This window comes from Poecilia reticulata, chromosome 22, assembly GCF_904066995.2.
Source record: "Poecilia reticulata chromosome 22, P_reticulata-male-v2, whole genome shotgun sequence".
In the NCBI taxonomy this organism is placed as follows: Eukaryota; Metazoa; Chordata; class Actinopteri; order Cyprinodontiformes; family Poeciliidae; genus Poecilia; species Poecilia reticulata.
This window is the reverse complement of record NC_088851.1, coordinates 23,179,380-23,194,938: the sequence shown is the minus strand read 5'-3', so window position 1 is coordinate 23,194,938 and position 15,559 is coordinate 23,179,380. Positions and strand designations below refer to the sequence as shown.

General features: G+C 36.1%; 1 protein-coding gene across 2 annotated transcripts in view; it reads left to right on the top strand.

Moving 5' to 3' along the window:
* The first annotated feature begins 5,044 nt into the window (after positions 1 to 5,044).
* The window catches only part of ltk (leukocyte receptor tyrosine kinase), a 76,848-nt gene continuing 66,333 nt past the window's right edge, over positions 5,045 to 15,559 (top strand). The window contains exon 1 of one of the 2 annotated variants that reach the window (XM_017302620.2): positions 5,045 to 5,543. In XM_017302620.2, the coding sequence (XP_017158109.1) occupies positions 5,501 to 5,543 (43 nt within the window). In that variant the 5' untranslated portion in view covers positions 5,045 to 5,500. The remainder of the gene's footprint in view (positions 5,544 to 15,559) is intronic. The other variant, XM_017302621.2, reaches the window with a different exon arrangement.

The window sequence follows — 15,559 nt, the reverse complement described above, 5'->3', positions numbered from 1 at the left end:
CTATTTCAGAAATAATTTCTCTTTGTTCTTGGCAGATGGCAGCGTTATGTGAATAGCCAGATGCTTCCCCAAAGAAACATATCAAGTTTCTGGGTAACGTTTCCCATCGTGCTAAATGGAATAACAAGAAAACCAACCATCATTGTTCTTTAAGATAATCAGACATGGCTGATTACCCCAAGTCTTAAACCACACGCTAAACTTGAGTAATGCAATGTTTGTCTTAGATGGACACACAAGGACACACTGTCATCGATCTTTCCAAAGAGTATTTGGTCCTGACAGAACTTACAGCGGTATAGTTTGCCAAGAGGAATAATCAAAAATCTTGTAATCTTTTTTTTATTTTTATGGGAAAGTAGTCATGTTCTCTGCAGAAGAATAAGGGATTGCAATTACTTTTGGAAACAGTGTAGTTTTTGTGGATTAGGTTTGGCAATAACCTCAAAAAGCCCAACTAGAAAAATATTTTATGAAAGTTATGGACTTGACAAGAGTGTTAGACTTTTTCTTTGTTTTCCACCCTAGACGACTGTTCATGAATGAAACAAGGAGGTTAATTGAGAGCTGAGATGATTTAAATACTGCTGCAGATGAAAACAAAGGTCAACATACCAGAAGCAACTACATTAAGCCTGTAATCCTCAAGTCAAAGGATCATGAGCAGAAAACATCTGCTGATGTTCTGTTCAGTATAAAGGAAACCATAAATCACTGCTTTTTGAAAAACGAACAAAGACAAGCATGGAGACTGTGACGAATGTAATGGAAGGGGTCCTGGTGGTTAGCATGAAGCAGTGTTTAGTTACCAGACTGTAACCAATCAGTTTTATCTGTAGGTATAGCGAAATGCTTTGAAAAGTATTTTAATTATCAAAACATGCCACTTATTTTGGCGTCTGCTTGCTGCCTGACCATATTTACAATTTGGTCTCTAAAAATGTTCGCATTTAATCTTAACATTGTTTTTTAAATATGCATTGATTAATTTTCAGTTTTGAACAGTTGATAATTCCCAAAGACTGTTAAATTAAACTGGGCTTGAGTTGAGGAGTATCGGGATTGTTGTTATAAAAAGAATCTGTAAGGACATGACAAACTTTTAACAAATGTTTTGTTTGAAAGTGAAAATGTGACCTTAGTGACACAAAACCAAAACATAATACGAATAAGAAATATCTACATCTGAAAATATTTGCCACAAAAACCTAATTTCCACACTTTATTGTCTAGAATAATATGATATAGTATTAAAAATGAAGTTTAAATGCAAAAGTCATTCATTTTAATTTTCACATTCAAATTCACATGTTGTATAACTGCAGAATACTGAAATAAAAAAGCAAATCACACAACTCAGCTGCAATATCCACACTCTTTAGTACCTGCAAAGAAAACGTAAACATTGGAGCCGCCACCATTCCAGGGAAAATAAAGTTTTTTAAACTATATAAACAAATATATAACTGAACCCTTTGATAATGTCAACGATCCAGCCAACATTTTCACTAATGATCTACCCAATGAAATTAATTTGACATTTCACAAAGGTTCAGTCATCAGATCATCAGCACTCTTGCTTAAATTCACAAAAATACCTGAAGCCACCAAGGACACCTTTCTGTCTTATCTGTATTATCCATAATTTGGATAATCCTTATTATCCAAATCATGGTAATTGCTCTTTTGCCATTTTGATTACTAATTGAAACGCACTGCAAAAGAAAACGGGAAGAAAGAAGCAACTCACTGGATTTCAAATGAACAAAAAGTTCTTTCTTTTTTGTCCTGTGAACTTTAAAACAATGTGTTTTACTAGGGTGTAAGATTGATTACATAGATTATAAATTTTTAAATTAAGCAATTGGCAAGAAGACAAAACTGTCAAGAAAGGAGAAGGGAATGAAAATATTAGAATAGTGAAATAAATTAGGAAGCTGAAAGAGGCAGAATGCTATCCTGCTCTCTATTCATTTTTATTTATTTTTCTTTTGTTCATAAGTCAGGGGTTGTTAAACTTGATGAGGAAAAAACCCTTAAAGGTGACAAATCTGAACTAAAGAACCTGACAACATCTGAGAACAAACCAGGAGCACAAGCACAGGATGGAAAACACATTAGATGACATCAGTTAGCTGAATGGGAAAAGCAGAGAGGTGTGCAATCAAACTAGCAAGAAAAATAAATCACGACGCTAACAGGCTGAGAAAGTTCCCCAAAATGGCAAATATGTAGCCCAGCAGAGGCATTGATGCTTTCTAGCAGTTAAAGATCCTGAAAACTGAGTGTTTTTACATCCACTTTACTTTTATTCATTACTGTTTTGTCTGTTCCACAAAAAGCCAATAAATTGGACTGAAATAGACAAAACTGGCTTTCTTGTTTGTTCCAAAGTTGACAGAAATTTCCCTTTGACAAAATTTCACTTATGCTACATTCACACTGAATGCAATTTGAGCGTCTGGGCGACTGGTTTTTACATTCAAAATCGATGTGGACGCGCGTTGCAGCGCAGTTTGTGTCGCGCTGCGCGGTGGTCCAACATGCAGCATCAGCCAGTCAGAGAAACTCTGCTACCTGAGGAAGTGGCTCGTAGTTCATGTCCTGCTAGGAGATGCAGGCACTCATCTTCATCCCAGCCGCTTCACACGCGGCTGCGAACCGCTCCAGTGAGAGTCGTAGATCATGGCCAGCTGAAGCCAACAGACCCACATCATCTGCAAAAAGCAGACATGCGATATTAAGGCTACCAAAATTTACTTCATCCGCCATTGATCAAAGTATCCAGGAGAGGAAAAAAAGGGAAAGCGGCTCCTGTGGTTATCAGCTGTCACCATTGTTCGTTTAATAAAAACAAAACACAAAATGTTCAGCAAAGACATCGGAGCCTCAGTTACGATTGCAGAAGCTTTCACCACATAATATTTTGGTGTCACTCTTAATTTTATCGGCCATAGTATAAAGAGACCGGCAAGGGGAAACGACGACTCATCCCATCGCGTCTGGAGCAAAATGACTCCAAATGCAAACATGAAGCATCAGACGCCTTTAATGTAAACGCAGCATCAGATGCAGACTGGAAAGGTTGTAACATGATGTAAAAACAGCTGCACAGACGTCGGCACTTGAGAGTAGAGAAGTTTAACTGAAGGTAAATGTGGGAAAAGATAGACAGCCTTAAAAATACTCTAAAGAAATCACTAACGGAATCGTCAACAATAGCAGCAACCCTTTGCTGTGGCTTGATGCCTTTATAAATCAGTCATGTTGACCAGAATGGATTTTCTTTTGTATGAAAATCTCTCCTACCAAACCTGAACTCTACTCCTAGAGCGCTCCAGCCATTTCATCAGACCTTGGTTCTAATTTTCACTTTTTTTTTTGTAAGGTCACAGAAAATATTTCCATTTGATTTCTCTTCCATTAACGTCCTGCTCTGCATGCGGTGGAGTCTGCAAATCCCCAGAAGGAAGCCGTCTTAAAAGCACCATAAGCACTTCTTAGAGCATTTTACCTCTGCAGTTTGTTGTTGAACATAATGTTGTAACTTACCAGCTGTAACTTTAACGACTTACTTTTTATTATAATTATTTACTTTGATTTTCTGTTTGATTTTCAGGTGATTTTGCTGATATTTAAAAGCAGCTGTAGATATTTTTATTGGCGATATGGAAGTTTGCCCAGGGCAGCAGTGTGGAAGGGGTGACACGTTTTTGTCCCTTCAACCCAGAGTAAGTTTTCCAGGTGTTATTTGCATGTAAATTTAATAAATATTTTTTGTTCCACTCAAACAGCAGTATCAAATTGTAGGCTTTGACTCCAAAAGGGGAATTTCAAAACATATTTAAAGAAACTGGACCACATTTGGATTATTTATTTAAAAAAAACACATTTTGAAATTGTGAAACGCTTGCTTGCTGATTTTGCTACTTATAAAATTATGTGTTTGATTGAAATTATTTGTTATTTTTTTCTAACTCTAAACATTTGTCCCATGTTCCAGAGTTTGAGCATTTTTATTTTAAAGAATGGTAAAAACAGCAATGCAGAGTTTTCACATGTAAAAAAGAAAATTTAATTTATTTTTAACAGCCGCTCTTTTCACCTGAACTGAACCCAGTTATTAGACGGGATTTACGGTGAAGGAAAACAATCCTTTTCTCTGAACGATGTCCGGGAGGTTGTGGTTTCTGCTGCACACAGTTGATCGTTAACAAGTCAAAACACTGACAGGCTCCATGAAGGAAAAGCTTCTCCCTGTTCTTTAAAGAAAGGAGGCTGAGCGCGTTTGTTTTTGAATGGTAGAAATTTGAGTTTGTTTAAAAATCTAAGCAGATGGGAGAATGTTTTTCATTTCGTTGTGTAATAATTCTGCACAATAGTTAAGTTTATCTTCAACACAAGTGTTTTTATTTTGTGTCTTTGTGGTTTTTCAGTTTTATTTTAAAGAATATTTAATGTTTTGGTTTTGTTTTGTTTATCAAAATGATTCAAAAATCGTATGGAAGTGAGAGTGGCATTATTTTAACTCAAGTTAATAAAAAAAAGAAAGAAGCTGACCCAGAATCAAAACATCAATTATTTAATATTTTAAAAGTACATCATCAGACTGGGCTTTTTATGTAGAAATGTGGGGTATTTTAAAAGCAAAAATGAAAATAACTGATCAGGAAAATATAGTTTTTTTTCTTTCAGTTTAAAACCAATAACATTTTAACAAAAACTGCAGGTGTCTGTTTTGTGAATTTGTGGTTAAAATAAGCTTTTTCTTCATTCAGCAGAGTTACAGTGGATAGAGTATCCAGACATTTTACTGAAGTAAAAGTATTTTTTTCCGAAAATTTACTAAAGTAAATGTAACAATTTTTTCTACCAACTGTGGTTTGAAGGAAGGGGGGGGGGGGGGGCCGCGTCAGGGCACCATTCAGACAAGAACCGCCCCTGGCCGACCGGCAGATTCCCATTAACAAGCCCCAGCCTTGAAAGCTTTGAAAGGAGTTGCGTGAGAGCCATATTTAACCTCATAAAAACGCAATTGTGCTTTTAAGCTACTCTTAATTATAGTCAAAATGAAGCAGACGCTTTTATTATCAACCTTCCGGTTTGTTCTTAGATTATCACCTCATAAACTGAGATTAGTTTTATGATCCCGCAGCTTTCTTCAGAGACCAAGAGCTCACATCCTGCCATCAAACCTTTAAAACGCACCAGAAACATCTGCGGGACTGAAGAGCCCCGCAGGAGCGGTGACTAACGGAGGGGGGAGGGTTTGGGGCTCTGTCGTCACCGGGAGCTGCAGCAGCAGCAGCATCATCAGCATCACTGGAGTGAGTAAAGGCAACAACAGTGCGCAACTTGGAGAAATAACTCCACAGTCCGGCCGGAGGAGCGCGCATGTGTCCGTCTGCCGAGGCGCGTCCAGGCGGTCAGACCCACGCGTTGATGCGGGAGTAAATGAACCAGAAGCTCCGCTCGCTGTGGCCGTGCAACCAGGAAAGTCATGGATTTTAGGAGGACGCATCTCCCCATCGTGATTTTCTTAAGTAAGTTCTCATTTATTTGTAACTTCTATAGCTTTAAAGAATCAAAGTTGTGTTTTTTTTATTAATATTTGTAGTTTCTAAATGTGTAACCTGGATTTGGGGTTTTATTTGTTCTCCTGTTGGGGCGTGATTTCATCCCTTCTCACCTCAGTTTCCACGCACTGTGAGAAAAACATTTTAATAACAATCCTGGCATCTGTGTAGCTGTCATTTCCCCCCCCCCCCCCCCCAAGAGGAATACTTGAAAGAATTTGATTTACATTCATTTACACTGCAGCAGGGGGACAAGACTTGGCACGAAAACTGCTTCCCTGCCTGTCAGCATAAAACACACCGCTGCTGGGTTTGTTTGGACTAAATGGAGAAAATGTGACTTCAGCTTAGATAGGAAGATATAAATAACGTCTAAACCAGAATGTTTTTGTTTAAGAGCATCATTTTCATATGTTTGCCTGCTTTACTGCACATATAAGTGCATATTTCCAATCAAGCTATCATGTTATCTCAATCACTGCTTAAAAATGTATAATTTCTTTAGTTGAGAAATAGTTTAATCAATCGAATGGATTCTAAGGAGGGGGGTTGGCATATAGAGGCAACTTTTTTTTCTTCTTCTTCAACAAGCCCTCATTTTTCTTTAACAAGCAGAGCTCACATTAGCAAGTCCTCCCCCTTGCAGCCTGGGAAGTTAAAGCCGCTGCATGGATCTCTGGAAGTGGCTCTTACTGCAGTCAGTCACTTAAAAGTGCCCAGGGTGAGCGTTTGCCAAATTTCACAGCATTAAGTCAGTTCTCCCACTCCGTCCAAGTCCAGGGGCGAATGCGGCATGCAGCACAGACTGGGGTTGGTTTTCCAGTTCCGACAAGTGCTTAAGGAATTTTTTATCCAGGGTGTTTATGTTTTTAAAGTCACTAAATGTTCTATGACATCAGTTGTTTTCCTGCATTCTGCACTGTGTGATGTCCTGAGCTGCATGTGTGAATGTTTGTCGGGAAAACAAAAGCAGTTAATGCTGTAAATAAAACATCTTCCTACGACGTCGGAGGAAAAACCAGAGGAATTTGTTCGCTGTTGCTGTTCAGTGACAAATTGAGTCTTTTTGAATTCAAACACTCCAGGTTCATGTTCACAAACACGCTGCAAAAACCCAAAATCTTAAGTATTTCTGTCTAGTTTCTCTTATTTTAAGAGTACTAACACATAAGTGACTTTTCAACTAGACATTCGAGTCAATTATTCCTTAATATTGACGAAAAGGTTCTTGTTCCACTGGCAGACTTTTTGAGATGTTTAAATGAAATAATCTACTTTTTCATCACCATTAAAGACTAAAAACAAGCTCCTATATCTTGATCTAAAGTTACTTGTAAGTTACTTTTGTCTCATTTCAAGTTTTACAAGATATTTTCACTGATTTTGTGTTTTTGCAGTGATGCATTATACGAATTGGGGCAATAAATTCAAGGGCCAATATATACCAAGAAGAAAATGAAACTACACTGCAGCAATGCTTAACTTTGATTAATATACAAAAAATACACCTAACTTAACTGGATCCACAAAAAACAAATAAATAAATTTCTATTTTCGTCTGAAAGTTCATCAATAAATTTTTTTGGTGAAAAAAGAGCTTTGTGCTGATTTGGGTCAGCAGATGTTTTGGATTCGGATCTTTTCCAGTGAAACCACTTTAACAAAATCCTCCTTTCTAATGGTTGACTTTGACTTTAAATTAGGCTTGCAGTACATTCACATCTTGTTTTCTGTTTCTTTGTGACGTCCTGGATGAGTTGATTGATGTGATTGTGGCTTCCTGTTCACCGCCGCTCCATATTTTCTCCATTTGTAGATAATGGAGCTCAATGTGGTTTACAAGAAAACCCAAAGTAACTGAGACCCAATGAGCCGACAAACGAGTCAATATCAGTGATTCCACGTTGGGTCACTGCAAAAACACAACATCTTACCAAGTATTTATTTGTCTAGTTTCTACTGCAGATGTCGTGGCACACTTGAAATAAGACAAAGCTAACTTACAAGTAACTCTTCTGTAAGATGAAGGAGCTTGTTTTAAGTCAATAATTCTTTAATATTGATGAAAAAGTTCTAGTTCCAATACAGATTATTTCACTTATGGGAAAATATGTTGTTATAGGTGAAATAAATTGCCAGTGAAGTTAGTACTTTGCCATCAATGTTAAGAAATTGTTCACTGAAAACAAGCTTCAAAGTTATTTGTATGTTCGTTTCGTCCTTTTTTAAGTTTACTAAGGTATTTGCACTAGAAACTAGAGTAAAATATTTGGTCAGATTTTGTGTTTTTGAAATGTTTGAATTGCTTTTTCTTCTCTTTAACACGAAACAATAACTTTAAATCTTTTTTGTGTTTAATCAGGTTATCTTTCACTGATATTCACTTATTTAATGTTTGACCAATAACACAAACGCTCCATAAAGGGAAAAATGTCCTCTTTATTTTGAATATAACAGACTTCACAATGCATTCTTGTTTGCACAGACAGCACCATGCATACCGTTTTTACACTTTCAAGCTACTTTTCATCATAATTTGATCTAAAATCTTCGGCATCTAAAACCCCATTAAAATGGACCCGACGACGCTTTGTGTCACCATGACGATGAAAATAAAAAAGCAGTTTCTCGAGGTTAAGCTCCACCAGGTGGTTTTGGTTTTGCAGTGGATGTGATGAAATGCACCCAGCTTCAGCCCACTGGGCACCCACTCCGTGTTGACTGGCCACAGAAAGACGCAGTGGAAAAACTCAGCTGGGTCCGTGTGCTGGTCCACTTCAGCTTCACCATCTGAACAACCTTCCCACCAATCAGCATATTTACTGTGCGATTCAATGCACTTATAAAAAAAACAACAAAAACATAAATAAATAATCACTGTTCATTCTCAAGGTAATCGAAATGTTTCAAGGGAAATCGAAAGAAAGATATAAATGAGGACTGAAAAGGACAGAAAATGTTATAAAAGTGGAGATTTGTTTTACAATGTTTGAGTATTTTGGTTCACTCTTGTGTTTTATATTTAGGCTACCAAATATTCTGGATTCATTTCACTCAGATCTCTATTTGAATCTTAGTTCAACTTCCTTAGTGTTAATTAACTTTCCTGCATTCCTCTGGAGTTATTCAGTGAATCTTTCTGTTTATTATTGCTGTTAATTTGTGTTTTAGTTCAGATTTTTCATGTTTTTATTATTGCCTCTGTTTTATGATGATTGTTCAGTCACGTCGCCATGGTTTCTAACTCGTTTGTTTCCGTTTTGCTGTCTTTTCTCGTGACTCATCATTCACACCAAAACAACACAAAGATCCTTCACTGCAAGTATTTTTATTCTAGTTTCTAGTTCAAATACATTTTTGGGCTTGGAATAAAGCAAAAAATAACTTTTCAGAAAGACATAGGAGCTTGTCAATAATTCCTTAATATTGAGTTTAAAAGTATTGCTTCCACTTGCATAACAAGACATTTTTCTCATGCTGTAAGATAAATAACATGTCCATTTTTTAAAATCAATATTAAAATTACTCACTTAAAACAAGCTTCTATATCTTGTTGAAAACTTGTTAGTTTTGTCTTATTCAAAATGTAGTAATATATTTGTACTAAAAACTAGATGAAGTCAGAAATAGTTGCCAAATTTCGTGATTTAATAATAATTATATGTTAAATTTGTATTTTTCCTTTTACATTTTTACTAAATTTTTTTAAATATGTAAAATTAAATTTCTTTTCATTGCGTTTTTTCTAATTCCATTTTATTCTTTCTCCACTTTTATGACGGTTATTCACTAAAGATCTTATATCCATTGATGAGCAGCTTGTCAAAATAACTAACAGTTGGTATTGACAGGAATCAATAGTCATTATTTTTGACCTGCCTTGTCAAATTAATACATTTTTAAAACCAGAAACTTGTTTTCTGAAAGCAGAAAAACACAAAAACTGAAGTGTTTTTATTTTTTACTCTTCTAGCAGGAGACATTTAAATCAAAGGATGATCAAACATAAAGTTGGAAAAGTTATGATTTAAAAACAGTATAAACAGTCAAGAGGAAACGATATAAACACATTTATGAAAATGGCAACGTCTACATGATGAAGTGCGATTATTGAACCTTTATATGAAAAAACGCGACGCTGCGCAGGTTTGCATTATTACAGGCGTGAACTTTCCGCTCCTTCGCTCATATTGTTTCTTTAAAAGTTCAGCTTTATGAGTTATTGTGATTTATTTCTCATTTCCTCGACATCCGTTCATATTTCTCAATATTATGAGCAAAGGAGGGAGTTTGGCGGAGATTTACCAAGACTCAGGAATGACCTGATGAGGTCAAAGGTTGTGGAGATTTTACTGCTTTATAACTACATCAATATATAAAAACGCATTAAAGAGAAGAAAGACACGTTAATACATTAAAATATGCAAATAAGCACATAATTCCCTTTTTTTTTAAAATAAGAAAATAAACATTTTATTGCCTAAAATATAACTAAATAGCATTCCTTCAGTGAACTTGAATCAGATGAAGCAAAAACATGTTTACACACAGATGTTTTTATTTTAAATGCAAAATGTATAAATATTTTGTAGTTTTGACTTAATTACTGCTTTGAATAAGTAGTTTTTTCAGCAAATAGACTATTTTAAGTCTGTTTACTCTAGTTAACAATTAATCGTTTGCTAAAATAGTTGACGTTTAGAGAAATAATCGTCTCATCACGATTAATCAGATTAATCATTTTAGCCATAATTAGAATGTCACTGTTTATAACTAACCACTTTATTTAAACTCATTTTAAAGCTTCCAATTATTCTTTGCTTTTCCAAACATTGCGTTAGCTCCCAATAGCATCTCATGGGCAAGAGACGTTCACAAAATAATTTCCAAAGTTTTAGTAGACAGTCCTATTCAAGCGGAGAAAATTGTGACGTAGAGAACTGGAAGTCCCTCCAGAACAAATAAAAAGACAAGAAAACTGGTCAGGAAAGCAGCCAAGAGGCCTACAGCTACATTCAGAATGAGCAGCAGGAATTTGTGGCAGGTAAAGGGTGTGGAGTACATGTGGGAACAATCTCCTGTACTGATCAAGAGAAGACAGAAGATGGAGGAAATTATCTAAATGCTACTAAATTTAACAAAAAACACATTTGAAGTCTCCCAAAACAAGAGGGAAATGTTGAAATCAGTGTTCGGCTCGGTGCAGATGTTACGCGTGAAGCATCTTTGGTGGCTGCTGGGAAATTTACTTATTTAATATTTTTCATAATTCCAGTTTTCAGACATTGTTTTCGTCCTGATTTGCTTCATTTGGTGCAGAATTATGACGCATCAGTGGCTTAAAAGTTTGATAAGATGCGTCATAAGAGTTCAGACTGCAGACATTATTAAAATAGATATATATCTGATTTACATGTTGAAGTGGCCTAATTTAGATTTTTGGGGGTAAAAAATAGGAATTGGTCCTTTTAGATGTAGAAAAAGTTGGATATGGATCACATTATCTGATGTGAAAATACCATCGGAAAAAGACAAGATTTGGATTTACTGCATATTTTTTTATATTAAATAATTTTTTTAACCTTTCTTTTGAATAACTTAAGATTTATCCAGGATTTCCCTCAAATATGTGAGACTTGATTGGTTTTCCACTCAGAAATGTTGGACTTAACATGGATTTGCTCTCTGCACTGCAGAAATACAAAATCTTACCAAGTAATTTTGATTTCTAGCACAAATGTTGCGGGACAGTAAAAAAAAAGATCAAACTTACCAGCAACTTTTCAACGTGACGTATGAACTTGCTTTGAGTAAAAATGATCCCTTAATAAAAAGTTCTAGTTTCACTGGCAGATTATTTCACGTTCCATTTTTCTCATGTTTAAACTGAAATGATCTGCAAATGGAAATAGTTATTTCTGGTGCAAATATCAATATATTTGCAGACACTGGATCAAAATACTTGCTCGGATTTTGTATTTTTGCAGTGATGAAACATTACTTGTAGAAAATATGACCCATATGTCTCCATCTTTAAGTCACATTACATAAAATCTCCATTGTCTGATGGTGGGTCCAACATTTAAAGACTCCATTTGTCCCGCTTGTTTCCCTGAAGTCTCCATTCGCTGGTTATCTGCCGCACAAAGAAGGAATAAACAGAGGGTTTAGTACCTCTGCTGCTCACGCGTAGTTAAGTGTAATGATACTAACACGATGTTCATAAAAATACGAGAATGGAGGATCAAAGAGACGCCTGAGGGCCATTTCTGACCTGGTTGGAGAGCAGATAGATGATAACCCAGCTGCGCTGAAGTTCCTTTCAAGTGTGACTGTGGCTTCAAGATGTTTTCTGCCTTCTAGTAAGTGTGAACAACTGTGGGCAAAAAAAGCATAATTGAGGAAAATAGGATACAGAGGAAGAAAACAATGTCACGATTGTGGACGGTGTTGACTGTTGGAAATGCATTGATAAATTTTTTCTATTGGGCCTTGAGAATAAAAAAATATTCAAATTTACAGTTGTGTGAAAACATATCATGTTAGAAATGTATCAGGATCTAGATAATTAGAGTAAATAAAACAAAAAGCATAAGAATAATGTTTGTGATAGTCTTTTAAATTATTTTGGATGAATTTTGGTAAACAGTCAAATTTAAGAAGCAAACTTTCTCATGTGCTTTATATTATTAGCTAAGTTTCCATTAATGTGCATGAAACGTTGTTGATATTCCGCTAATGTCAAAAGAAAACCACAAAATGGTAACTGCGGTTTTCCCATTAAATAAGAAACACAATTAAAATCAAGCGTGAATAAGTTTGTTCACGTGATAAGTCGATAAAGAACTCCCTGCGACCTCGTCCTCCTACCACTTCCTGTTTGTCGTCTTCGCCTGTAGTAACATCCTGTTGTTGATCACATGACAACAGAAGGATAAAGTGCTAGTTTCCCTGGCAGATTATGTAACTTGTAACGTGGGTAAAATGTCTTTATTATGAGTAAAATAATCTGCCAGTGGAATTAGAACTTTAATATTAAGGAACTGTTGACTTAAAACTAGCTCCCATTTTGTGCTGAAAAGTTATTTTCAAGTTAGTTTTATTGTAATTTCAGTATTAAGACACTGAAATTTGCACTGGAAACTGCACCAGAAATACTTGGTACAATTTTCTATTTTTGCAGTGCTTTAATAATAAAGTTTTGTGTATTTACTCAACTTATTAATACCTGGTACTAAATCTGTAACGAAGAATCATCTTTCATACAGCACAATGGCTGAATCACGCAGACATCTCAAATACTGCAGGTGTTTATTTTAAACTGACTTGTTGCTGTGGAGCTTCTTAATTAAATGTTTGGCGCTGTCTAATGCTGCGCATGCATAACGAGCGGCAGCCCCCAGTGGATTATAATTATCTAGATAAACATTGTGAACTCTAGGAGTGACCATAACTGATGAAACTGTACCTGGAAGGCTCCCTCTGGAAAACCGTAATTAAACTGCTGCGCTCCACTCCAGCATGTCGGCCTTCAGAGCTGGATCCCATCTTGTCATTTGAGCTGCTTGGTGAACTTTTAAAAGTAGAACAGATGGCATGTGTTATTTATCTTTAAGACGTGTGTGGTTTCTTTCAGGATCAGAGCAGATTTGTGTGTCTGTACATTAAAATGGACTTTACAATAACCATAGGATAGGATTTTTCTGCGCGCAGCTTGTGGATTATTGCTTTTTTATTTCACTGTTTGTCTTTTTGTCAGCAATATTGCAGAAAACGAATAAAACCGAGTCAAAAAGGCCTGAATGTACAAAGTTAATCTAACATTTATATAAAAATATAAACGTTAGTATGTGTCCAACTATCATACCATTCAGATATGTTCTAATCAGTCCTAAAACTGAAATGCAAAAGATCTTATGAAGATTATCAGTGGTTCTTCATAAAGTAAGGAGTTGATTAGAAAGTTTTTTATTAGATTTAAAATGTTTCCTCGAATGATGGTGTCTGTATTAGTCTACTGTTGTTTTTTACTTTTATTTTTTAAGCTGCAACAGTCTTTGCATTTTTATTAGCATAAAAAGTCCTACATAAATAGTCTGATTGATCGACTGTATTTGTATTCCAACCTTTCTTTGAGAGCAGCAAATCTTCAAACATGTCCAGACAGTTACAATAAATAAAAGAAAAACCGCCTACACCAGAATAAACACCTAAATCTCACACAATGGACATCATAATTTTGTTTTTTTGGCTGAAAACCTGTTGTACTTAACATCATCTGTCTTTATAACACAACACTCATGGTACAATTTACGACAAAAACTGGATTTCACTTGTTTTACTCACAGAAATGTCAACTTTAACTGCAACTATATCACAACCTTGGACATAAAAAAACTATCATAACCCATTAAAAGCGAGTAAGTAACTTGTGTCAGACAAATGATATAGAAAACAGTTTACCTGTGGTTCAGTTTTCATATTTTAAAATACATTTTGACAAACTTAATGTTGGAAAACCATAGTTTTAAAGGTTGATTCTATATATATTCACCTCCTATCCTCATGTAACATACACTATATTGTCGAATCGCACTTCTCCATCTGGCAATCTGATGGATGAGTCTGGGTTTGGTGTTTGCCAGGAGAACGGAGCTTGTCTGACTGCATTGTGCCACATGTAATGTTTGGTGTAGGAGGCATTATGCTATGGGCTTGTTTTTCAGGAGGTTTGCCCCTTAGTTCCAGTGAAAGGAACGCTGAATGCTTCAGCATGCCAAGACATTTTAGACAAGCTCCCAACTTTGTGGGAACAGTTTGGAGCTAACCGCTTCCTCTTCCAACATGGCTGCTCACCAGAGCACAAAGCAGATCCATGAAGACATGGATGGCAGAGCCTGGTGTGGATGAACTTGACTGGCCTGCACAGAGTCCTGACCTCAACACATTTAGGATGAATTAGAAACCAGACCTTCTCGTCCAATATCAGTGTGTGACTTCACAAATGTGCTTCTGGGAGAATGGTCAGAAATCCCCATAAACACTCCTGAGCCTCGTGGAGAGCTTCCCAGAAGAGTAGAAGCCGGTCAAGCTGCAAAGGCTGGACCAGTGTCCTACTGAATGAACCCCATGGGTTAGGAATGGGACGTCACTTAAGCTCATGTGTGAGTTAAGGCAGGTCAGCGAATACTTTTGGCAGTAAAGTGTTTCTCTAAGTAACGTCTCTAGTTTGAAATACGAAACATGTCCATTCTGTTTGCACAGATCGTTTCCAATAGGAGAGGGTGGAGATCCCGTCACAGTGCAAAAACAATAGCATGTTGGAACAGACCTGATAGAGCAAGAGAACAAACAACACTCCCCGTCACCGACTCATCCATGTGTTTTTAATTTTCCCCATATTTCAGGAAGTATTAAATTAGCACTATGTCAGCAATAATCTCTGGGAAGTCGCTGGACAGCCGATTCCACTTAACTGCAGTAAAGTGGTGAGTCACGGTGATGATGAACTCTGCAGGTCAGAAAACTCACCAAGTCTCTGATTCAGTTCATTTTCCATTTTCCTGTTTGTTCCACAAAATAATGGGTTCACGGTTTAGAAGTGCTGAGAGCTTCACGATAATGTGTGCTTTAGACATGAGTTTGGTACATGCATTCAGTTTAACTGGTAATGTCCAGTGACAAGAGTTTTCTAATTGGGTAAATGCATTTTGAATGAGTCACTCAAGTCGTTAGTTGTTGTGTGACGGGTTGTGTGTTGTGTGTGGCTCTCCTGACCTTCAACAATGGCTTTTAAAAACTTTGACTAAAAATGATAAAGAAAAAAATGAAGTTTTAATAAAATATATATAAATAAATGCAGGTTTTGGCTATTTTTCAGTTTTTTCATTAATAATTGCTCAAAATACCAATTATTTTTTTATTTAGATCTATTTTATTAGGCTGCAAATGCCATGTAAGAAATGTAGCAACAATCAACTGTA